Consider the following 26078-nt stretch of genomic DNA (forward strand, 5'->3'; position numbering starts at 1 on the left):
TGATCACTTAAGGTGAGCTATTACCAGCAGGAGAGCGGGGCGGGGCGGAAACCTTTTGTAGTGATAATCAAGGTGGGCCATTTCCAGCAGTTAACAAGAACGTCTGAGGAACAGTAGAGGGTGGAGGGGGGGAATAAACATGGGGAAATAGTTTTACTTTGTGTAATGACCCATCCACTCCCAGTCTCTATTCAAGCCTAAGTTAATGGTGTCCAGTTTGCAAATTAATTCCAATTCAGCAGTCTCTCATTGGAATCTGTTTCTGAAGTTTTTTTGTTGAAGAATTGCAACTTTTAGGTCTGTAATCGAGTGACCAAAGAGACTGAAGTGTTCTCCAACTGGTTTTTGAATGTTATAATTCTTGACGTCTGATTTGTGTCCATTTATTCTTTTACATAGACTGTCCAGTCTGACTAATGTACATGGCAGAGGGGCATTGCTGGCACATGATGGCATATATCACATTGGTAGATGTGCAGGTGAACGAGCCTCTGATAGGGTGGCTGATGTGATTAGGCCCTATGATGGTGTCCCCTGAATAGATATGTGGACACAGTTGGCAACGGGCTTTGTTGCAAGGATAGGTTCCTGGGTTAGTGGTTCTGCTGTGTGGTGTGTGGTTGCTGGTGAGTATTTGCTTCAGGTTGGGGGGCTGTCTGTAAGCAAGGACTGGCCTGTCTCCCAAGATCTGTGAGAGTGATGGGTCGTCCTTCAGGATAGGTTGTAGATCCTTGATGATGCGTTGGAGGGGTTTTAGTTGGGGGCTGAAGGTGATGGCTAGTGGCGTTCTGTTATTTTCTTTGTTGGGCCTGTCCTGTAGTAGGTAACTTCTGGGTACTCTTCTGGCTCTGTCAATCTGTTTCTTCACTTCAGCAGGTGGGTATTGTAGTTGTAAGAATGCTTGATAGAGATCTTGTAGGTGTTTGTCTCTGTCTGAGGGGTTGGAGCAAATACGGTTGTATCGTAGAGCTTGGCTGTAGACAATGGATCATGTGGTGTGGAGTGGATGAAAGCTGGAGGCATGTAGGTAGGAATAGTGGTCAGTAGGTTGCCGGTGGATATATTTTCCAATTTTTGAGGGCCAGAAAGAATCAGTAGTTATTAATTATTCAAGCCATAACTGTTGTATATGTCCCTTACAGGCTTACACAATATTGATAGAAGCATTCTTCTGTCAGCGTAGCTGAGTTTACACTGCGGGTTTTGTTGGCATCTCTATGTCAGTCAGTGAGGTCACAACTCTGACCAACATAGCTATGCCAATATAAGTTGTAAGTGTAGATCAAGCCTAGGTGCCTTCAAGCACTTCAGAACCCTGTCAGCAAACAAACAGTCTGGGGATCTCCACAGCTAGCAGCATTCCAGTCCCTGGTTAATAGTTGAATTTCATGAAGCAACCCCGCTCATCAAGGCAGTGAATAGCTACATAGTGTCTTTCTCCACTCTGTGATCTACTGAATCAGTCTGTCACCTTTATTCACAGACAGGGTGATCCTCTCACTATCATATTGTTCCTTTTCACTTCCCAAGTGGTTTCACTGTTTATAGTTTGTCTTTGATGGTTTTCCATTGACTTTTCTGGATTGGTGTAAAGGCAGACAATTGAGAATTACATTACATAAGCAGGGGACAGGGTGACAACTCCTTTCTGCGTGATGGGCCATCACCAAGACATATTACTGCAGAGGTGCTGGAACGATTTGTATAGTGGGGGTGCTGAGAGTCATTGAACCAAACTGTAAACCCTGTATATAACGGAAACTACTTCAAGCCAGGGCGTGCTACAGCACCCCACACACCCCTAGTTCCAGCTCCTATGTATTATTGCCTGGTGACTCACTTTCCCTCCAAGACCATAAGGGCATAATTTTCAAAATAGTGGCATTACCCCTTAAATATCACCCGTACACACATCTCACAATGATTATGAGTATTGATAAGTTACAAGCTTTCAGCAGAGGCCTCACACGCTACCCTTCATAGTTAAATACCATGAAAGTGGTATGTTAGGTGTCCTGGGTTTATCTGGTCTGAGACAGGAGTTGCTTGTAAAGAACAGTGAACCCCAGGGAGCCAGTTGGCACCAATAGGCCACTGTGTCACAGGCTGTTTCTTCAAGCTTAGGATGGTAAGCTTGGTTGCAGAGTGTGTTTGAAGGAGAGTGAGATCAGTGTGTGGGAAGTTTTGACTGTGGGCTTCTCTCCATTGCACAATTCACTTGAATGGGACCTCCTGAGTGTGGACACAGTAAAATCATTTTCAAGTCCAGGGTGCTGTTACTCATGTGAGGGGCTAGGACTTCTGGGGACACATCCCATGCTTGATAAGAACATGAGGACATAAGAATGGCCATTCTGGCTCAGAGCAATAGTCCATCTAGCCCAAGATCCTGTTTTCTGACAGTGACCGGTGCCAGATGCTTCAAAGGAGTACACAGAATAGGGAAATGTATCAAGTGCCCTCCTCCCCCCGTTGTTCAGTCCCAGCTTCTAGCTAGGGTTAGCACTTCTGGGGGCACAACCCATACATGGTCCTGACGACATAGTTCCTGGCCTCACACCAGAGATCCATCAAAACCCAGGTGTCAACATCTGGCCAGCTGGCATCATGCTGGGAAAATGACCTTCTGGAGGCCTTTTCTTCTGGGCATAGTGCTATACCAAAATAGGAGTATATCACAAGGTGGCCCAAACCTGGGGCAAGCCACAACAAGACAAGTGCACCTGCCTCAGTTTCCCCTCAATCCAGCCATAAAGAGCACAGTATTTCTCACCATCTGATAAAAAGTCCCACCTCTGGGCATAATTTATTTATGTACATGTACAATAGTCTGTAGAACCCTCATGGTAAAATTATCCTCCCAGTTCCCACAGTAAAACATACAACTACAGCAATTCTCCAGTCCCCTGTCCAGGGACATCATTCCCACGTCATCCAGCCATGAGTCCACCAGCACTCTGTTCCCAGTTCCTTTCTGCCCTTGTTCCAGGACCTCAATCTCCAGGCCATCCAACTGGGAGTGACCAGTCTCATGACTAAGGCTACTATTTAATCATGGGTATGTTTAGTAAAAGTCATGGACAGATCAAAGGCAAGAAACAAAAAATCACGGCCTGTGACCTGTCCATGACTTATACTATAAATACCCCTGATTGAATCTTAGGTGAGGGACTGTCAGGGATTGTCTAGATAATACTTAGTCCTGCCATGAGTGCAGGGGACTGAACTAGATGACCTCTCGAGGTCCTTTCCTAGTCCTATGAGTATATGACTGTGGGGAGGGGGGCGGGGCGGGGTGGGGGGTTAGGGGAGCCCACAGCACCAGCAGCCAGAGGAGTGGGGGAGCCCCAGGGGACCAGTGGCTGCTCCAGCCACCGCTGTAGGGGAGCCACTGTGCCGGCCATCCCTGGGTCCACTGCTCAGGTGATCCCCAGGGCCAGCTGCCCAGGGTTGCCTGAGCAGCGGCTGGTATGGCTGGCCCCGGGGCTGGGGCAGCTCCAGCAGCAGCTGGTGTGGCTGGCTGTGGGGCCACCCGAGCAGCAGGCTGCAGAGCCGCTCCAGCAGCGGCAGTTGTGGCTGTCCCCAGGGACGCCTGAGCAGCTGGCTCAGAGGCCAGCTGCTTGGGTGGCACTGGAGTCAGCCACACTGGCAGCTGCAGAAGTCAAGGAAGTTGCAGGAAGTCTTGGAATTCGTGACTTCTGCAGCCTCCAAGACAAACACGGAGCCCTACTCATGACTCCTCTATCAAACACACATTCCAACAAGTCAGCCCCTTTCAGCCTCCCAGCATTTGCTCTTCAGGTCAGGAAGATCAACAAGCTAGCTCCTCTACTGGTCTTTTAGCCCTGAGCCCTTTTCCACTTCACTCAGTCTCCTCCCCTCTAGGGCCTAGATGCTCTCTTTCAACTCAAGCCCTATCTGGCGGCAGCTGATGAATCACAGGTGCACTGGACACCTCCCTCCCTCTTAAAGGGGCCAGTCACCCTGCAACAGAGTGCTATTGCAGTCTGTAACCCACGTAGGAATGTGGAGTCAAATACTAAACTGTGCTATGTGAATTAATAGGTAACTTTGGCTAGTATGTAGACAGCAAGAAAATGTGGCCCAGGGGGAAATGTGGGAAGGCATTGGAAGACTAAGAGCACTCCAGTGGTGTTAGCCGACATCCACATTGCAGAGTGGTCATGTTAACTGCTTGAGTTTTAGCAACACCTGAGCTTTAGCCTACCCAGCCCTGCCATTTCAAGTGAAAAGCACCATCACCCTTAAGTGAGATGGTTGCACGTGTAGATCAGACTCGGGTTAGGGACAACACTGGAGTGAGAACTCAAGTTACCTTTGCAGTGAAGACAAGACCTTCATGTCCAGAGACTGGAAAATGGCTGGGTAAACTTCAATCAAGTCAGAACTTGATTTAATAAACATCCTTCCAGCTTAATTTCTGGATGCAAGGAACTGGATATCTCAGTGCATTGGTTATGAGCTACTGAAACGTTCACCAGCTGGTCATCAGTTTGAATCCAGTCCAGCAAAACTGGAATTAAAAGTGTTCCCATTACAATAGAGTGCCAAATCTACTTTGGTTCAGGTTGAGAAGCCCTTTCTGTTTAAAGAGCAACTTTTCTAAGTGCTGTACAAGCTGCATGCTTAGAATATTTTGAAATTTGTTGTGCTTTATGGGGGCAAGGGGTCAGGTTAGTGTTCCAAATTTGGAGTCATTTGAGCACGGGGTTCCTAAGATACAGCTTCCTGAAAAAAACCTTAGCATTTTACAAAATCAACAGTGTTACTTTTTTGCACATCCCTGGGGCTCAAACCTTGACTCAAACCTCCCGCAACTGATCTCAGTCACTCAACATTTAGTTCAGCTAGTGCATGGCACCCACTGCCCCTTTGAGGAACCAATATTAAAAATGTTATTAAAGAAAACATGCAGCTCTCTAGAATGGAATGTGCCTAACAGGTAGGTGACAAAGCCCAGTGGTTAGCACACTCACCTGTTATGTGGGAGACCCAGGCTCAATTCCCTCCTCTGCCTAAGGATGGAGAAAGATTTGAGCAAGTATCTCGTACTTCTCAAGAGCGTGTTCTAACCACTGAGCTACAGGATACTCTGAGATGGAGAGGTCTCAAGCTCTCCTGTTGAAGCTGTTCTACAGTATATAAGTATTTAAAAAGTCATTGGGACAATGAGAATGACTCTATAGTCCAGTGGTTATGGCACCCACCTGGGAGGTGAAAGACCATGGTGCAGTGCCCCTGATCCCATGACTCTAGTTATTTATCCAACCTGCTTAATTCAAGCTTTGTGTATTGCCGTGTCGTTACTGTGATTTTTTAGGTGCCATCATAGTGAATGATGCAGTGCCTAAATCCCTTTGTGGACCTGGATCTGAGTGTCAGTGTATTTATGCTCACAATGCTCCTGTGAGGTAGGGAAGTATTTATTACCCCCATTTTTTCAGATGTGGAACTGGGACATGGGGTCAGATCCACAAGGGTATTTAGGCTCCTAACTTCCATTGAAATCAATAGAAATTAAGTGCCTACATACATTTCTGGATCTAACCCTCTTGGAGAGACTAGGGGACTTGGCCAAGGTCACACAGGAGATCAGTTATGGAGCAGGAAATTGAACCTAGATCTCCTAGGTCCTAACCACTGGATCACCCTTCCTCTCATGTCCTCATCCCCCAATTTCTCTTTTTAAAAAGATCCTTACTAACTTTATGCTAGTCTCTACACTGTTCCTGCATCCACTCCTGAGCGCCTCAACCAACAGGGCCCAGTTGATTTCTGCCTCTCCATCCATGAGAGGAGGGAGAACCAGGCTGTGCTGGACCAGCAGAAAGAAAGGAGACAAGGAAATGATGCAGAGAGAGTGAAGGAACCTATGTGCAGCCAAAGAATTCTGTAGCATAATCTTTGCCAATGATCCAGAGGTAGAGCTGGGCTCTGGTACACAGGGGTACTGAGAAATATTTCTTTTTAAACCAAGGAAAATAAATTCCCCAAAACTTCAACAACACAGAGATAAGTGGTGCCTCGTGCCCTTCCAGAACATGGATAGTGGCTAAACCTAAGCCTCTGAAAACCAGGAAATAAAGAATTATGGTAATGCAAACAAACTGCTGAAAACTAAGAAACACAGTGTTAAGGTAAATGCCAACACAACCTTAACTCTGCCCTTTCTGAGCACTGCCCCAAAATGCCCACAAAACACATACTAGCACTCTGACCTTGCAGAAGTGCAGAACACTGAGGGCACATGACCACTGTACGACAGAATATATGATTTTTCTCTGCTAAGGTAAAATTTTTATTTACTGTGCAGGAGCTATCTAAACCTGCTGTACTCTCAAACTCTGAGCCCACTCCATAGAAATAACCCCCTACTTGCTAAATTTTACAACCCCTTCACCCTATGGACACAATTCCATCTAATACTCTATTTTCAGTCACATCAATAAGCTCTCTGACACTCCACTCTCATATCCCACCTCACTGCTGACAATCCCCATGGCAAGAAGAACCCCGTGAATGGCTACTGCGACAACCTATACAACACAGTGCTTAAATGAAGCAGTCTGAATCTCTCAAGGTACACTTGCACCTCTTTCCTTTGATCACATGCCCCTGGGGAGGACTCAGAACCCCCCTCCACCGGAGCAGGAGCTCCCCACAGATATCCTCATAACACTATCATAGCACTGCCAAGCTAATCCAATGAATCCTTCCATTATATACAGCGAGAGCTAACTCAGAGAATGTAGCTGGAGTGCACACAGAGAATTCCCATTGGCTATTGCCAGCTCCAGAAAGACGGAGTTAAGGTTGCACCAGTGTGTAACACAGGAATACAAAACTGGAAGGGACTTTCTGGGTCATTGTGGGTCCAGTACCTTGCTATCATAGAAGACACTATCTATGTATTTCCTGGTTTTCGGAAGTTTAAGTTTACACTGCCTTAGCTATTTCCTGGTTTTCAAAGGCATCACTGGATAACCTCAACTCTGTAAATGAAGGTTTGAAGCATTTAATCTAAAAGATGTTAGGTTGCCCCACATGAGATGATTTTGGCAGACTCATCATCAAGGCCAAGAACTGCACGGATAATGGAGGCTGAACTATCCCTTTTTCCCTCTAAAGGAAGTCATACCCTGCTGCTTCCCTATAGATTAACAGAGGATTTCATTTACCAGCATTGTCAAGCCAACACCTTTCAGCAGCACTAAGTACACAAAGGCCCAGCCCTTACCGTCATACCTCTTAAATGTCCTTCATTTCAAGGAAAAAGAATGAGGAGTACTTGTGGCACCTTAAAGACTAACAAATTTATTGAGCATAAGCTTTTGTGGGCTAAAACCCACTTCGTCAGATGCATGCAATGGAAAATACAGTAGGAAGATATATATATATACAGAGAACATGAAAAAATGGGGGTTGCCATACCAGCTCTAACGAAAGTAATCGATTCAGGTGGGCTATTATCAGCAGGAGAAAAAAAAACTTTTGTAGTGACAATCAGGATGGCCCATTTCAAACAGTTGACAAGAAGGTGTGAGTAACAGTAGGGAGAAAATTAGCATGGGGAAATAGTTTTTTGTTTGTGTAATGACTCATCCACTCCCAGTCTTTATTCAAGCCTAATTTAATGGTGTCCAGTTTGCAAATTAATTCCAATTCTGCAGTTTCTCACTGGAGTCTGTTTTTGAAGTGTTTTTGTTGAATAATTGCAACTTTTAGGTCTGTAATTGAGTGTCCAGGGAGGCTGAAGTGTTCTCCGACTGGTTTTTGAATGTTATAATTCTTGACGTCTGATATGTGTCCATTTATTCTTTTACGTAGAGACTGTCCGGTTTGGCCAATGTACATGGCAGAGGGGCGTTGCTGGCACATGATGACATATATCACATTGGTAGATGTGCAGGTGAACGAGCCCCTGATGACGTGGCTGATGTGGTTAGGTCCTATGATGGTGTCCCTTGAATAGATATGTGGACAGAGTTGGCAACGGGCTTTGTTGCAAGGATAGGTTCCCGGGTTAGTGTTTTTGTTGTGTGGTGTGTTGTTGCTGGTGAGTATTTGCTTCAGGTTGGGGGGCTGTCTGTAAGCGAGGACTGGCCTGTCTCCCAAGATCTGTGAGAGTGAGGGATCGTCCTTCAGGATAGGTTGTAGATCCTTAATGATGTGCTGGAGAGGTTTTAGTTGGGGGCTGAAGGTGATGGCTAGTGGCATTCTGTTACTTCCTTTGTTGGGCCTGTCCTGTAGTAGGTGACTTCTGGGTACTCTTCTGGCTCTGTCAATCTGTTTCTTCACTTCAGCAAGTGGGTGAGTAGCGTCAAGGGACGCTACTCATTATCATTTCAAAACAACCTCCTTTCAACACAAATTTGATGTCCCTTCACTTTTGTTGTTGGAATAAAAGTGGAATACATCAGAAATACAGAATCATTAAACTGGGATTATAGAAAGTTATTTACACTAAAGGAAGGAATTCCATAGTACTTGAAGTTTCCTGCACGAATAATTTTTTGTATCCCAAAACCTGGTGAGCTTTGCGATGACCATTATTATTCCCAGTCCTCCTAGTGACAGCACTCCTAGTGAGACACACACAGTAACTCGTTAACCCTCACAGCTTCCTGGGAAGAGAGGATTAGATAGATGGGGAAACTGAGATACAAGGAGAGTGAGGGACTTGATCAAAGCCACAGTGAGTTAAGGCTTGTCTATATGTGAAAGGTTTACTGATTATACCAATATAGTTATACAGATGTAGTGCTCCCATCGCCTTTCCCTGGAGTGGACACACTCATGGTGTACGAGCGACGTTTTCCAATATAGCTTTAATCCTTCCCAAATAACAAAAACTAAATTGAAAAACACGCAGCAGAATAACAGTGTCAACACCAAGAGTTATACCAACATAACTACATAAGTTTAAATTCACACCTTGGAATATACTGAAAAAACTTTCAGAGCTGCAAATAGTATCTAGGGCTATGTCTACACTGCACTTTCATAGGTAAAACTTTTTCATGCGAAAAAACACACCCCTGCCTAACAAAAGTTTTACCAATGAAAAGCGCCAGTATGGACAGTGCTTTGTCAGCAGGAGATGCTACCGCCCCTCGTTGAGGGTGGTTTTATTTTGTTGGTGGGAGAGCTCTCTCCTGATGACAAACAGTGGCTATACTGTGACAAGTTTCAGAGTGGTAGCCATGTTAGTCTGTATCAGCGGAAAGAACAAGGAGTACCTGTGGCACCTTAGAGACTAACAAATGAATTTGAGCATAAGCTTTTGTGGGCTAAAGCCCACTTCATCAGATGCATGTAGTGGAAAATACAGTAGGAAGATTATAACCCACCTTAATTGATTGGTCTCGTTAAGAGTTGGTATGGCAACCCCCATTTTTTCATGTTCTCTGTATATATATATCTCTTCCTACTGTATTTTCCACTGCATGCATCTGATGAAGTGGGCTTTAGCCCATGAAAGCTTATGCTCAAATACATTTGTTAGTCTCTAAGGTGCCACAAGTACTCCTCGTTCTAGCAGCTACACTGCGTACTTTACAGAGACATGGTTGTAGCAGCACAGCTGTGTCACTGTAAGGCACGCAGTGTAGACATAGCCTGGGAGTCTGAACTCCAAATCTCCTTGCTGATAGCCCAGTAGATGCCAATCCCTTCCCACAGCTGGGACTAGAAGGCAATGATTTTTGAGAGGAAAGATGTTTTTGTGGTTAAAACATTGCACTAGGATTTAGATTAGGTCCTAGGGCTGCTACAAACTCCCTGTGTGACCTTGGGCACAGATTTAATCTCTCTGTGCCTCAGTTCCCCATCTGCAAAATGGGGATAATAATTCTGCCTTTTCTACTTTAGCTGTAATCTCTTCAAGTACTTCTTAAGTGTTTTTACAGTGTCTAGCACAATGCTCTAGTCTCAGCTAAGGTGTTTATTAGAATACTACTGCCTCACAGTCCTGTGTTGAATGACAGGCAGTGTTGGGTTCCTGGGGCTTAAGAGTCCCTCCTTCAATGCTGCTAGCTCCCACAGGTTACGTCCTCCTGGGGTTGAAGAGCACTGAAGATGGTTGAGAGCTCTAAAGGGACAGGCTAGGAGCCCAGACCCCTGGAATGGCCTGGAAATTGGTAACTGGGGAGATCCCTACAGTACCTGCCCTGAGCCAAGGCCTTGGCCCAGCCTGGTGGGGTACAGGAGAGTGTGCCCAGCTCAGGTAGCTGCTGTTACTGTTGCATTACCTTGACTTGTCCCCATGTCCTTGAGACACTGCTGCCAACATTTTTTTCTACCTTTCTCCTCTTGCTGGGACATTGTGTTCCCAGCTCAGGAGAAGGGGTGGGGGGAGGGACATAATGTAATGCTCTCGGAGCAGTCTGCAGCCCTACCTGGGAGCAGCCAGCACTGCTTACCTCTTCCTCCACCCTTCTGCAGGGAGTGGGGGAGGTGCAAGCGAGGTTGCCAGCTGGCTCTTGGGTGTCAGTACCAGTTTGCTCTGAGACTGCAGCCCAGGGAGTCAGAAGGATGGGTGGGGTGCTTGTGTCCTTGACTTAAAACGGCTCAGCTATTTCAAAGCCCCACCCTGTTGTTTCAGCAGACAGAGGCCCCTGAGGCTGCACACTTGTGTACCTGAATCCTCTCTTTGCTGATCAGAGCTGCTGCCGCCCCAAGCCCCCAGTGAAAGCCCCAGACCACAAAATTATTTTTTCTACAGTGGTCCTCAGTCAACACGGGCCACTCCTGGGGCTTTACTAGTGTCTGTTTGTCCCCCCTTCCTCTCCTGGCCCCCTCGCCTGTACCCTCTCAGCCTGCCCTTTTCCACCCCTTGCTCTCCCCTACCCCGGCCCATCTCCCTTTTCTCTAGGAACCGAGATATTGAGATGTTAATGAGGCTTTTCTTTTCCCCCAGAGCTGCGGAGGCGGGGAGCGGCTGGGAGGGCAGGAGCAGGACAGGTTGCCAGATTGAGCTGGAAAGAAACCAGTCTAATCCTAACCACCAAGGCAAAGCAGCTGCCAGGAGGCAGAGCCGGGAGTCTGAGACCAGGGCACAGCAAAGCACAGATCTCGCTTAGGAGAGAGAAACGTCCACAGGGGGACAACACCAAAGGGAGACCCTCATTTCCAAGGAGAGTGGAGTCCACATAGCTCAGTGGAAACAGAATCATACGCTAACATGCATCAAGTTAGTGTCTTTCTACTCAGTTGCTTCTAACCTTGCTTTTAAACACCACCCTCTGAAGAAGGGTGCAGTGGGGTTTCTACAGAGTGGATGCTGGGGTAAAGGAGGGAGGGGGTCTGGGTGCGTGTATGGAGAGACTGGGACGGGGGAGAGATGGGGGAGTGTGTGGGGAAGGGCTGAGGTGTGGGGGAGGATAGGGTGTGTGTGTGGAGACTCTTGGGCATGGGGGAGGATAGAGGTGTGTGTATGTGTGTGGAAGGGCTGGGATATGGGGGAGGATAGTGTGTGTGTAGAGGGACCGGATTGTGAGGGAGGATAGCAGGAGTGTGTAAACGGGCCAGGGCATGGGGGAGGGGTGAGGGCATGAGGGAGAATGGGTGTGTGTGTGGAGGGGACAGGGCATGGGGGAGAATGGGGGTGTGTGTGGAGGGGACAGGGTGTGGGAGAGCATCGGGTGTGTGTGTGGAACAGCTTGAATGTGGAGGATGATGGGATGTGGAGGGGCTGAAGGGTCCCAGCAGGCAAAGGCTTCCTGAGTTAGGTGGGTCACGGTAGACTTAACTGATATCTATATATTGCCTGATTCCAAGCTTATTGTGTCATAGGTTGTAGCTGTGAAGGCAGAGAAGGTGCCAGTGCGGGAGAGGCTGAGGAGATGTGAACAGGAAGCAGAGAAGCAGCAGAAGGAGGAGGAAGTGGCAGAGAAGTTGGAGAAGGAGTGTCAGGGCCTCATTGAGTTCCACAAGTCATACCATGAACTCTTCCAGTTCTTCTGTAACAACACAACCATCCATGGAGCCATCCGCTTAGTCTGCTCCAAGAGGAACAAAATGAAGACAGCCTTCTGGTCTGTGCTCTTCTTCCTCACCTTTGGCCTAATGTACTGGCAATTTGGGATCCTCTACAGGCAGTACTTCAGCTTCCCTGTCAACCTGAACCTTAACCTCAACTCAGACAAGCTGACCTTCCCTGCTGTCACACTGTGCACTCTCAACCCCTACAGGTATGAGACAAACTCCCAGGGCCTACAGGTATATATATTGTGTATTGTACTCCTACTGGATCAGGAGAAATACCCAGTGCCCCTACAGGTGATACTGAGATACTAAGGGCTTGTTTACATGGGTAAATTTCCCTACATAGCTATACTGGACTAACTATTCCACTACAGTTTGGAAGCAGAGTAATTATATCTGAATAAAGTCACTTTTATTCCCACATGGGGACTTATACCTGTCTAGTTATAGGCAAATAAATATTATAGTGTAAGTATAGCTATAGTGGGAAATTCCCTAATAGAGATAAGCCCTAACTCTGGAGTCCACTCTCTCCATCTCACAGATACAGTGCTGTCCAGAAGGAGCTGGATGAACTGGATCGTATCACCCATCAGACACTAATGGACCTGTATAACTACAACATGTCTCTGGTACAAAGCAACTGGGCAGCCCAGTCCACCCGGAAACGTAGCCCAAGGAGCCTGTCCCACCATGTCCAGCGCCACCCACTGAGGAGACACAAGCGTGATGAACCAGCAAGCCTGAAGGGGAACAGTCCTCCAGTGGACAAAAGTGACTGGAAAATTGGCTTCATCCTGGTGAGAATAGATCCCTCTCTCTCCTGTACTCTACAGACTTTGCCTAGCTCCTAATCTCTCATTAGATCCTCTCGAACCAGTGTCGGCTCCACCCTCCACTGTCTGGAAATCTGGTGAAGTTGTTGTTGCTGCTACTAATGAAAGTTGTTAAGAGCTGAAAAAAGCCTTTCAAGTCCCAGCCTCTCCCTAAGGGATCTAGGGAAGGACTGTCCCCCTTCTCCATCCATTCTCCTGAGCAGTGCTTCTCAAGCTATCTGATGTGGGGGCTGGCAATTTTTTTTTCCAATGTGCGCGCAGACCGGCAGCCGATGGCTCGTGGGCTGGCACCGGTCTGCGGACCACCACTTTGAGTAGCACTGCTCTAGAGCATACTCAACCATCAATCAATTAACTAGAATTCCAGCAGGAGCAAAAACTCTAGTCTAGGCTAGGGCATGTCTACACTACAGGCGCTCCATGGCACAACTGCAGCTGTGCTGCTGTAGGACCGTAGTGTAGATGCTTCCTACATCGATGGAAGGGTTTTTTCTGTCAATGTAGGTAGTTTCCCTCCCCGAGTGATAGTAGCTACGTCAATAGAAGAGTTCTTCCCTCAACCTAGCCATGTGTACACCGGGGCTAGGTGAATTTAACTACAGCACTTAGGGTTTGAATTTTTCGCACATCTGAGTGATGTAGTTAGTTTGATCTAAATTTTAAGTTTATACCAAGGTGTAAGTACACCCCCAGAGAGGGACTCCCTGTTCCAGAATTGAAAGCTGCTGTGTATACTCCACAATCTCATTTTTTGCACAGCTCATTGCAATAACTTCACTGTGGTTTGCTGCTTCCTCAGTCTCTTGATCATTCCCCCTGCCCAGGAGTTTCCCTCCCATTGAGGATCTGGGGTTGCGGGGGAGGGGTTCCCCTTATGTCTGTTAGCTGCACTTGTCAAGTATAATCTGAATTTATTTCCTGTCCATGTTCGGGGGGGCGGGGGGAGGTCAAGTATACCCCCTCATCCCTCCTCATGGACTTGTGTTCCTTGAGACGACTGATGTTTCTCTTGCAGTGCAACGAGACCAATGAGGATTGTTTTCATCAGACGTATTCATCAGGTGTAGATGCTGTGCGTGAGTGGTACAGTTTCCACTACATCAACATTCTGGCACGGATGCCTAACACAAAGGCCCTGGATGAGTCCAATTTTGAGAACTTCATCTACGCTTGCCGCTTCAATGAGGTTCCCTGTGACAAGGCGTGAGTGCTGAGAGGCTCCAATATCCCATCTTAACAACCTCTGCATTCCTTGCTGGGTACAAGGAGAAGCCAAGACACTACTGCTGGAGAACAGTTACACTCACTGCCAGGGCCCAAGCCTGGGGTATTCTCCCTTGTTCAATTCCTGAGGCTCCTGGATCCCATAATCTCAAGTGATTGGCTCTGGGTCCTGCCCTTGGGGTTTTGGCTCCTCAGGTTCACTGACCCCTAAGTGCCATAAGATAGTTCCTGTGCTCTTTTCCCTCTGTTTCAGATAACTGAAATTGTGATTCAGGTACATACACTAGTGTGGGTGCAGTTATACTGTATAAAGTGATCTTTATACTGGTGTAACTGAGTCCACAGTAGGGGGTTGTATTACTTTAACTATACTGATGTAATTAAAAGTGGTACAATGTTTGTGTGTACCAAAGCCCACAGACACATACCCTTACAAGAAGAGGAAGGAGGGGCAGCTGCTGTAGAAAGAATAGTAAGAAACAAGCCAGTTCCCGGTGTTATAGTCTACATTCAAATGATCCCAAAGGGGCAATCAAATTAATATCTTATCCAAGAGGATGGAGAAGAGGCGGGAGAATTTAAAGCCAGGCCTATATTAAGGAGATTTTATAAAAATATCCCACTGCTGCTAACACCAGTTTTGGTCCTCCAGAGTTAGCAACGTGAGGAATCTAACAGCTCTTCAGCTTCAGAAGTCATTTTTAGCACCTTGCTAAATAACCTTGCTCTGACCCATTTCTCAGGGCTTGTTTACACTACAGACACTACTCTTCTGTATTGCTCTCAGTTCCTCTCCATAGGGTGGTACAAAGAATGGTTCCTTTTAGAATACCCTGTCCCTCATCATCTCTTGGGGATTTTTCCCCACATGCCTGGATGCCCTAATCTGAATATTTCCATTTCTCTCCCAGGAATTACACCCATTTCCATCACCCTATTTATGGGAACTGCTACACATTCAATGATGGCAATAGCAGCCTGTGGACATCATCCCTGCCTGGGATCAATAATGGTGAGGGTCCCTGTAGCAGGTGGGGAGAACCCATTCAGGTGTATATCTAGAATATGAGGGTTTTGGGGGTGGGAGAGAACTGTGAGCACCAAGATCCTGCTCTGCTTATTCCCCTGTGTGATGGTGGATTGCATCCCCCAACATGACCCATGTGAGTTTGGAGTGCCAAAAGTTCAGGCCTCCCCAAATTCTGCTTTCTCCAGGCCTGGCTTTGCAATCCCAGTTCTCTGCCACCTCCAGCCCTGATTCCCAACTCTTTGCCTCCCCCCAGGCCTAACCCCCTTACATTCTGCTCAACTCAGGCCCAGCCCTGATCCCCTTTTCTTTTCTGGCTCAGCTGTGATGCCCCCACACTCTGCCTCCTCCCCCACTAGCCCAGTTGTGATCTCTCTGCTGTCCCCCCACCCCAGTGACTGGCCCTGATCCCTCCTCACTCTCTGAAATCTCTACAGGCCTCTCTCTGCTAGTGCGCACAGAGCAGAACGACTATATCCCACTGCTATCCACAGTGACAGGAGCCCGGGTGATGGTCCATGAGCAGAATGAACCAGCCTTCATGGACGATGGGGGCTTCAATGTGCGTCCGGGTATGGAGACCTCCATCAGCATGAGAAAGGTATGAGGGGGGAGGTAGAATGAGGGAAGAGGTGGCATGGGCTTCACTGTGCACCTGCATGAAGACTTGCGTCAGCACAAGATTGGTCAGTAGGGAGCAGAAGGGTTGCCGTGGAACTAGGATGTGGGGAGCAGAAAAGTTAACCCTAGAGGGTGGCAACAGAGGGAGGGACTGAGGGGGAGGACATTACCTTGGAAGCTATTACTAATCAGTGAAGGGCTGGAAAAGGGGGATAGCAAGGAGGAGTTGGTGACATGAGATGGGAGTGAGGAGTGGGAGGTTATTACCATCGTATCTGTTATTGATTGCGGGTGGATGGCACTACAGGGCAGCAGGCAGAAGGGGGAGGCACCAGGAGCATAGGTATGTGTCCCTTCATCAATTCCCTGCCATTGTAGGGCTTCGGGCATTGGTGCACCTCAGTCCCAGCTATCTGCCTGAGGCACATAATAGCTCATTCTCCTGAGGGCTGTAATACCTTGGTACAATTTCAGGTGTTGGGCTTAGTGTGTGGGTGCTGGGGGGCGTTAGTGGCCTGTCACATGCAGGCAGTCAGACTGGGTGATCTGGTGGTCCTGTCTGGCCTTAAATTCTCTGACTCTTAAGACTGACAAACTGCTGTTTGTTGACAGGAGACAACAATGCGTCTTGGGGGCAGCTACAGTGACTGCACTGAAGATGGCAGTGATGTGCAAGTACAGAACCTGTACCCATCCCATTACACTGAGCAGGTAATCCGTCACCACTGGTCCTATCCCAGACCTGTCCCCGCCCTCCTTGGGAAACAATCTCAGCCATTCCCTGCCATGAGTGGATCTCTCATCTTTTTTCTGGGCCTGGTTATGCTGGGATGTGAGGATTCCCTTGCTGAGCTCTCCCCTTCTCTCATGCCTCCCAGGTCTGCATTCGTTCCTGTTTCCAGATCAGTATGGTAGAACGCTGCGGCTGTGCATATTACTTCTATCCCTTACCCTCTGGAGCGGAGTATTGTGACTACACTAAGCATACAGCATGGGGTAAGTGCTGATGGCGCAGAAGGAATTACATAATGAACCCCCAAGCCTTCCTGAACCTACCCATTCCAACCCCCGAACACTGAGACTCCCATTATCCCCTGCTATCAGCTCCCCAACTCTCCTGTTTAAGTCCTCCAAAGGATTCCTTCTTTGGAGCTCCCAGCCCCTCCAAGGAAGCTACCTTATTCTGGGTCTGCAACACCCATGTACATTCCCCAGAGATACTCTTCCCTGTACACATAGGGTGAGCTCACTTTGCTTTTCTCTCTCCCCTACTCAGGTCACTGTTATTACAAACTCCAGGTCGAATTCAAATCCAACATTCTGGGCTGTTTCAGCAAATGTCGGAAACCTTGCGAGTAAGTCTCAGCGGGATAAAAACTAGGGTTTTATGAACACCATTATATGGCATAGTTGCCTGAGATCTCAGCGGACTGGACTTGACCCAGTAGATCACTTCCAGTCCTATGTGTGTCTCATCCCGAGAGCTGACTGAATGGCTGAGAATTTGATTTGCCAAACCAAGTATTCAATTATGTGGGGCAAATAGTGTTTGATCAACTAAACATCCAGATAGATACTTCAATCTGGTCTCTCCCAGCAGGAAGCAAAGTTAGTAGGGCAAAAATGCTGGCTGGGGGGAGAGCTCCTGGATACTGCAGTCTGGCTACGTTCAGGAGGCAGCCCTGTAAGGAGTAGGGCAGAAGTGCTAGATCTGGAGAAAGTTCCCTGTTGTTGAGGTTGCTGTGCTGAGACTGGACCTAGTGGATCCAATAGCCCTTCCTGTTAAGAATAGATCTGTCTTCCTCCAGGGTGACTGAATATCAGCTGTCAGCTGGACACTCCCACTGGCCTTCCTCTGTTTCCGAGGTAAGGATATTGTTTCTTGTGGTAATCCCACCCTACCCAGGCTGCAGACCTGTCCCACCATTTATTAACCCTCAACAAGGGGAGGCTGGGATCACAGAGTGGTGTACATCTATAATGCTTTTTGTGCTTTTCTTTCAGGATTGGGTGTTTCATATGCTGTCCCGACAGAATAAGTACAATATCACATCCAAGAGGTGAGACCTCCAGAACTGGGGCTCAGGACCAGGGATGGGACTCAGTGATAGTGGGGTCAGGGAGTTGAGGCCTGCGCCCAGATGAACCAATGATGGGTAGAAATGGAGGAATGGGGGTGATCAGGGGCCTGGGACCAAGCACAGAGATCAAATCAGGGAGGGAGAGAAGCAGGGGTCCAGGAGTGCAGGGCCAGACAGGAAGAATGACCCAGTGATGGGGAGACAGGAGAGCCTGACTTACCCGGTCATGGAGATAGGTGGAAATTTGGGGGCCCAGGGCTAGACCTAGAGACAGACCTAGTGAGGGGGAAGACAAAAGGTTTCAGGAGCCTGGGACCAGGCCCACAGTCTTGCCTAGTAATGGGGTAGGAGTGTTGTCAGGGGCCTGGAACCAGACCAATGGACTTGATCCAGTGGTAATTTGAGATTTGGTGAGTGGTTTAGGGGGCCAGGTCTAGAGATTGACAGAACGATTGGGAGGATCCCTGGACAAGGGACTGATGTAATGAGGTGAAGCCTTGGGCAGGGATTGTGAATTTGGGGAATCAAACTGAAAATGTGGAGGTATTCTAAAAGTTTGGGAGATTATGTGAGTTTGGTGCAGTAGTAAGTTTGGAGCTGTTGTACCAAAGGAGGAGCATGCACAAGGGGTAGGGGGCAAGCAGGAGCACAGGCCCCCCTAATAATCCCCGAGGGACACAGTACTCCCCCCGCAGGAGAGAGCCACAGCCCCAGGGGTGGGGGAAGGAGTTCTCTCTCCATGTCGCAGCCCCGGAGATGGGGCTGGGGAGAGTGAGCTTCTGTGCCCCCCCAAAAGGAGTCAAATTTAAATTCCTGCACACGCCCCTGCACTGAAGTGTGTGGGAGTGATAAAAGCTTGGGGGTTGGGTGGGAGTTTGTGGGTGTCATAGGTTTGAGGGATCCTAAATCTGGGATATCACACAGGAATCTCAGAGGAATGCTGTAGGTATGCCCAGCTGCACTGGATTTTGGGCAGACTGCAGGTTTGAGTGTTAAGTGGGCTGCCAGATGGGGGAACTGCAGGTTTGGTGGATTAAAGGTTTGGCGTACATGCAGGATAAGGAGCGTATGCTCCAATACAGGGGTTGCAGGATTAGAGTCACTCATATCTTTCTCTTATTAACAGGAATGGAGTGGCCAAAGTGAACATATTTTTTGAGGAATGGAAGTATAAAACCAATGGGGAGTCTCCTGCCTTCACGGTATATACCTCATCTTCCAGCTGCCCCTCCCCCTTATGATCCTCTGCCTTCCAGGAACATCCCTGACTTCTACATTTCTCCTCCTGTGGCAGGACTGGAGATGGGAATAAAGCCCCAGCTGTGGATGCTTTCAGTGGGTGATCATGGCAGCAAGTGGGAATACAAGCATCCCCATGCAGACACAATTCTCACTACCCCCATCTCTCTCTTGCAGGTGGTGACGCTGCTCTCCCAGCTGGGGAATCAGTGGAGTCTCTGGTTTGGTTCTTCTGTTCTTTCTGTGGTGGAGCTTGCTGAGCTGATTTTGGATTTTATTGCCATCACCTTCATTCTTTCCTTCCGGTGGCTCCGCTCCTGTCAGCTACCGGCCTCCACTGTGCCAACCCCAGGTGCTCACGACAACACTGCCTTCCAGCCCGAGCCCTCTGGCCCCAGTGCTCCACATGGCTTCACTGTCGAGGCTGTGGTGACTACGCTGCCCTCCAACAACAGCCTGGAACTGCATGGGCGGGACAGGGATGCTGAGATTGGACTGGAGTGACTATTGTGGTGGGGTAGCACACTGAGGTGGAGGAGTTGCATGTCTTCAGACCCAACTATATAATCTGTGGTGTGGGACATGAAGCAGTTTGGAGCAGGGACTGATTTCCTGTTTAGTGCTACAGCACTTGCAGCTCAGCTGCATTTCTATCATGCTGACGCAGAGCTTCCATCACCTCAATCATGACACTCTGTCGGGAGGCAGGTGACTGCAGTGTTGGGGGGTGAGGGGGATGTTCGTTTATATTCCCTGCTGTTGGTAAACCCTGCAGTCCTCTCCCACAATACAGATGACAATGCCCTTAGCCACATTTGCTGTAGAGTCACCACTGATGGGAAGAGACAGCATATGTGGGGGATATTGTCTCGGCCCCCTTCCACATATACACACACACTTCTCTGCACCCAAGAATGTGGCCACTCTGGTCTGTAACTGTTTGAGAATAAAAACTAATGAAAAAGGCTTTGGTGTGTGACCAGGAAAAATTAGGCTCGTCTGTGTATGCCTGACAGCAGACAGGGGTGAGGTGTATAGAACCCACGGGGGTACTAGCGTGCACAAATGCCTCACCCTCTGTAGGACTGTGCAGGAGACTAGATACTGCTTCCCAACTCTGGGTTGCTTGGGGGTGGGGGGTTCCTGCATGGATCCTAATCCTGGTATGAGGTCTGGAATATTCTCAAGATTTCCACAGGCTACCTGCAACTCTTGGGGGGAGGGATAGCTCAGTCGTTTGAGCATTGGCCTGCTAAACCCAGGGTTGTGAGTTCAATCCTTGAGGGGGCCATTTAGGGATCGGGGGCAAAAATTGGGGATTGGTCCTGCTTTGAACAGGGGGTTGGACTAGATGATCTCCTGAGGTCCCTTCCAACCCTGATATTCTATGATTCTTAGGCCAATACAAAGACTCTTCTTTGCAACATAACACATGCCTCACTCTAACTCTCCATTCAGCCTCTCAGCTCTTTTCTGAACACTCAGGGCTAAATTCGTCTCAACTGGCTTATATCTTCCATAATCAGGAGCTGTGGGGGCCAAAGTAGCCTCAGTGATGCAGAGCCTGCAGAGCTGCCCTAAACTGTGACATTGCTTTAGTGGCCCCTCTGAGCTGCTGCAGCACAGAATCAGAACTGTGCAGGTCCGCCACAGCTCTGATCCACCCATCCCTTATCTGTTCAACCACAGAATACCCACTGCATGGGGGTAGGGCTGGCTCTGTTACCTGCTTTGTGAAAAACGTCAAGATTTTTAAATTTGTTTTCATGCCCCTTCAGAACAAAAATGAGACCTTTGGAATTAAAAAAATTTTAAAAACCCAAAACACAAGAGAAAGCAAACTGCCCAGAACAGCCAATTGCCCAGAGGTTAGAGCACTTCCATGGAATGTGAGACCCAGCTTCAAGTCCCTACTGGGCCTGATTCAGAGCCCAGCCCTAACCACCAGGTTACAGTCTCTTTTGCTCACAGTCTGCTGTTGGAGCTGTTCTACCTGGTATAAATGATTAAATATTCAAGGGGCCAGAGACAGATTGTCTCTAGCCTGGGCTATTGGCTATTTTGGGGTGGCTTGTTCTCTTTCATCCTGGCCCTGAGGGAAAAAAAAAAAAAGATTACCTACCTCTCGTAACTCTTATTCTTTGAGATGTGTTGCTCATGTCCATTCCAAGTAGCTGTCCGTGCGCCACGTGCATAGTCATTGAAAGGTTTTTCCCCTAGCGGTACCCAACGAGTCGGCTGTGGAGGCCCCTGGAGTCGTGCCTTCATGGCGGTGTATATAGGTCCCTGCCGACCCACCGCCTCTTCAGTTCCTTCTTGCCACAGTGCTCTGACAGAGGGGTAGAAGGGCGGGTATTGGAATGGATTTGAGCAACACATCTCGAAGAACAACAGCTACAAGAGGTAGGTAACAGTGTTTTCTTCAAGTGCTTGCTCATATTGATTCCAAGTAGGTGACTCCCAAGCAGTCCCAAGGAGGAGGGGTCAGAGTTCACTGAGTCGCAGACTGCAGCACCGCCCTGCCAAATGTGGCTTTGTCTCTAGCCTGCCGAGTAATGGCATAGTTCGATGTAAAGGTGTGTATCAATGACCACGTCACTGCCCTGCAAATGTCTTGAATGGGGATCTGTGCCAGGAACACACTTAAGGAAGCCTCCACTCTTCTGGAGTGCACTGTTAGTGCTGAGGCAGGTATCTTTGCTAGGTCGTAGCACCTCCTGATACAGGCCGTGATCCATGAAGAGGTCCTTTGGGATGACACCGGAAACCCCCTCATTCACACAGCAATTGCAATGAAGAGCTGTGTTGATTTTCAAAACAGCTTTGTCTGCTCAATGTAAAAGCTAATGCTTGTCTGACATCCAGGGAGCGGAGCATCCATTCCCGGTTACCAGAATGCGGCTTAGGGAAGAACACTGGAAGAAATATGTCCTGATTCACGTGGAATTGCGAAACGACCTTTGGGAGGAAAACCAGGTGTGGCCGCAACTGTACTGTGTCCTTATAAAAAACAGTATAAGAGGGCTCAGATGTCAAGGCCTTAAGCTCAGATACTCTCCTGGCTGATGTTATCGCCATGAGGAACACCGCTTTCCAGAAAAGGCAAAGGAGAGAGTATGTTGCTAGGGGCTCAAAAGGAGGGTCCATCAGCCTTGAGAGCATCAGGTTGAGATCCCAATTGGGGGGGAGGGGGGGGATTGGCTGTCTAACTTGAGGGTACAATCTATCTAGTCCCTTGAGGAAGTCGCCAACCATGGGGTTAGCGAATACTGACCAGCTGGCAGAACCTGGATGGAAAGCTGAGATGGCGGCCAGGTGCACCTTTATTGACGACACCGCCAGGCCTTGATGTTTCAGGTGCAGTAAATAGTCCAGGATAAAGGGACTTGGACACTATGGAGTGTCCTTTTGCAGTGACCAAATCAAGAATCTCTTCCACTTAGCCAAATAAGTGGCTCGAGTGGATGGTTTCCGGCTGCCAAGGAGAACCTTCCTAACAGATTCTGAGCATGTGAGCTCCAAAGGGTTTAGCCATGGAGTTTCCATGCTGCGAAGTGGAGAAACTCTAGACTGGGATGCTGGAGACAGCTGTGGTCCTGCGTTATCAAGTCTGGGACCAGGGGCAGTGCTATAGGCATGTCCACCGACACGTCTAGAAGTATGGTGAACCAGTGTTGTCATGGCCATGCTGGTGCTCCCTCTCTTTGGGCTTTCAGCATGACCTTGTACATAAGAGGAAAGGGCAGGAATGCATGCAGCAGGTGCCCCTTCCAAGGGAGGGGAAAGGAGTCTGCGAACGAGCCCGGGCTGTGATTCAGGAAGGAACAGAACTGCTGACACTTCCTGTTGTGCCGTGTTGCGAACAGGTTTATCTGGGGAAATCCCCACCTTTGGAAGATGTTGATCACGACATCCGGAAAGAGGGACCACTCGTGGTTGTGAAAGGACCTGCTGAGATGGTTGTCCAGTTTGTTCTGAGAGCCCGGAAGGTACGATGCTGCCAGATGTATCGAGTGGGCAATGCAAAAGTCCCACAGCTTGAGGGCTTCCTGGCATGGGGAGAAGAGCGAGCACCATCCTGTCTGTCTATAAAGAACTTCGCTGTTGTATTGTCTGTCAATACTGATATATAGGGCCCTGCCAAATTCATGGTCCATTTTGGTCAATTTCATAGTCTGGGAGGGTGGGTCACGGTACTGCTACCCTTACTTCTGCACTGCTGCTGGTGGCGGCGCTGCCTTCAGAGCTGGAGAGCAGTGGCTGCTGGCTGGGAGCCCAGCTCTGATAGCAGAGCCGCCTTCAGCGGCAGCACAGAACTAAGAGTGGCATGGTATGGTATTGCCACCCTTCTGCGCTGCTGCTGGTGGGGTGCTGCCTTCAGAGCTGGGTGCCTGGCCAACAGCCACTGCTCTCCGGCCAGCCAGCTGTGAAGGCAGCGCAGAAGTAAGGGTGGCAATACCGCAACCCCCCTAAAATAATACTGTGACCCCCCCGCTTCAACTCCCTTTTCGGCCAGGACCCCCAATTTCAGAAACACTGGTCTCCCCATGAAATCTGGTCTTTCGTATGCCTTTATCCTATACTATACAGATTTCATGGGGGGAGACCAGATTTCACGGTCCGTGATGTGTTTTTTATGGCCATGAACTTGGTAGGACTCAGATGTGTTTGAAATGTCTGGCAAGCAAGCCAACCGCACGTAGTTCCCTGACGTTGATGTGCAGCGAAAGTTCTGCTTGGGACCACAGACCTTAGGTCCTGAATCTTCCTAGGTGCACCCCCCCCAACCCATTGCCGATGCATCTGTTACTAGAGACAGCGAATGTTGGGGCCCAGAGAAGGGCACTCCCGCACACATCACTTGCAAGTCAAGCCACCACAGGAGGGACTCGATAACTGGAGGAGTGAGTATGACCAACTTGTCTAGGTGGTCTCGGTTCAGCCTGTCAGGAGGTCCTTGCAATGACCTTGCCTTGCTCGAGAATGGCAGCAAACTCTGAACGAGAGTGAGCCAGAAGCAGCTCCTTGAATTTGGATGTGTTCTAGGAGTTAAAGTTGTAGCGGCCGAGGCCCGCCTGTTGGTTGGTGATGCAAAGCTGGACCCCCACCCTGGTAGAATACACCTTCCTACTGAAGAGATCCAGTTTCTTCGCCTCCTTGGACATGGGAGTCGGTTCCAGTTGCCCTTGCCTTTCCTTTTCATTGGCAGCTGCCACAACCAATGTGGCCGGATGAGAGTGAGTGAAAAGGTACTCTGTCATAAATATAACGGGAAGGGTAAACCCCTTAAAAATCCCTCCTGGCCAGAGGAAAACTCCTCTCACCTATAAAGGGTTAAGAAGCTAAAGGTAACCTCACTGGCACCTGACCAAAATGACCAATGAGGAGACAAGATACTTTCAAAAGTTGGGAGGAGGGAGAGAAACAAAGGGTCTGTGTGTCTGTCTTTATGCTGCCTTTGCCGGGGATAGACCAGGAATGGAGTCTTAGAACTTTTAGTAAGTAATCTAGCTAGGTACGTGTTAGATTATGATTTCTTTAAATGGCTGAGAAAAGAATTGTGCTGAATAGAATAACTATTTCTGTCTGTGTATCCTTTTTGTAACTTAAGTTCTTGCCTAGAGGGATTCTCTATGTTTTGAATCTAATTACCCTGTAAGGTATCTACTATCCTGATTTTACAGAGGGGATTTCTTTACTTCTATTTACTCCTATTGCTATTAAAAGTCTTCTTGTAAGAAAACTGAATGCTTTTTCATTGTTCTCAGATCCAAGGGTTTGGGTCTGTGGTCATCTATGCAAATTGGTGAGGCTTTTTATCCAACATTTCCCAGGAAAGGGGGGGGTGCAAGTGTTGGGAGGATTGTTCATTGTTCTTAAGATCCAAGGGTCTGCGTCTGTAGTCACCTAGGCAAATTGGTGAGGCTTTTTTACCAAACCTTGTCCAGGAAGTGGAGTGCAAGGTTTTGGGAAGTATTTGGGGGGAAAGACGTTTCCAATCAGCTCTTCCCCAGTAACCAGTATTTGTTTGGTGGTGGTAGCGACCAATCCAAGGACAAAGGGTGGAATATTTTGTACCTTGGGGAACTTTTTCACCTAAGCTGGTAAAGATAAGCTTAGGAGGTTTTCATGCAGGTCCCCACATCTGTACCCTAGCGTTCAGAGTGGGGGAGGAACCTTGACATGCTCATACCCTTTTGAAGGCACAAAATACTTCCTCTCCACCTATTTGGTCATGGAGGGAAGAGAGGCGGGTGTTTACCACAATGCTTTAGTAGTGTTCTGGAGGGTCTTAATGAGGAGCAAATCTACCCCCGAGGGACCTTTAGGCACCAGAACATTGACCATGGGTTCAGTCTCTTCCGCCTGCATGCCCAAATTCTGAGCCACACTTCTGAGTAACTCCTGATGGGCTCTGTCGTTCAAGGTTGGCAGTGTGGTAGATGTGCCTGCCCCTGCCTCATTAGGGGAGGATAAGAAGGATGCCCGCGGGGGTACTGGGTCCTCCTGTCCTTCCGGCTCGTGGAGATTCCCCTGCGCCAATGCGTCTTGTGCAGTGCTGGGAGTGATGCCGGCTTCTGGCCCCGTGCCGGCCCCGGTGCCAGTTCCTGCTGTGGGCTCGGTGTCGATCTCGTGGCCTCGAGGAGGTTCCTGGGCTACAGATCATGATGGAGAGGCCCATGCCTTGGACACATCTTACAACTATCTGGACCCTAGCCCTTGGGCTTGGTGGTAGGCCTGTGGGGTCCAGAAGGGCCATTGAGCCAGTGCCTGCCACTGGAGTGGCCATGGCATCATAGGCAATGGCTGCCCCTCCTGTTTGGAGCTGTGCCGGGAACGGTGCCAAGAGCAGTGCCAGCTCCGCCTAGACACGTACACCTCTGAGTCCGACCTCGGCGACAGAGGAGCGAGATGGTGTGTGGGAGTGGAGCCGCATCATTGCCGGCTTGCCCTTAGAAGGCATGGTGCCTCTTTGTGGCGCCAGTTGTTCTGCCATTGCTGTAAGGTCCCTGGCCACCTCAAAGGGATCCAGAGTGGAGGGAA

General features: G+C 48.7%; 2 protein-coding genes across 2 annotated transcripts in view; one reads left to right on the plus strand and one right to left on the minus strand.

Moving 5' to 3' along the window:
* Window positions 1-26078, minus strand: part of VAMP1 (vesicle associated membrane protein 1) — a 104142-nt gene that overhangs the window by 47549 nt on the left and 30515 nt on the right. The gene's annotated exons all lie outside the window — the stretch shown is intronic.
* Window positions 10615-19998, plus strand: SCNN1A (sodium channel epithelial 1 subunit alpha). Its single transcript, XM_007061383.4, has 13 exons — window positions 10615-11212; window positions 11815-12212; window positions 12551-12806; window positions 13858-14045; window positions 14978-15078; window positions 15531-15694; window positions 16327-16425; window positions 16593-16710; window positions 16991-17069; window positions 17523-17580; window positions 17719-17774; window positions 18922-18997; window positions 19212-19998. The coding sequence occupies exons 1-13, from the start codon at window positions 11204-11206 to the stop codon at window positions 19536-19538; spliced, it is 1929 nt and encodes a 642-aa protein (XP_007061445.2). The 5' UTR covers window positions 10615-11203; the 3' UTR covers window positions 19539-19998.

The sequence above is a fragment of the Chelonia mydas genome, chromosome 1, assembly GCF_015237465.2.
Source record: "Chelonia mydas isolate rCheMyd1 chromosome 1, rCheMyd1.pri.v2, whole genome shotgun sequence".
Lineage (NCBI taxonomy): Eukaryota > Metazoa > Chordata > Testudines > Cheloniidae > Chelonia > Chelonia mydas.

What these genes read in the sequence shown, in the direction of transcription:
- SCNN1A (XM_007061383.4), top strand. An exon ending in CACTAAGCATACAGCATGGG is followed by an intron (nt 16,711 to 16,990) that starts GTAAGTGCTGAT and finishes TCCCCTACTCAG; the next exon opens with GTCACTGTTATTACAAACTC. An exon ending in TACAATATCACATCCAAGAG is followed by an intron (nt 17,775 to 18,921) that starts GTGAGACCTCCA and finishes TCTTATTAACAG; the next exon opens with GAATGGAGTGGCCAAAGTGA.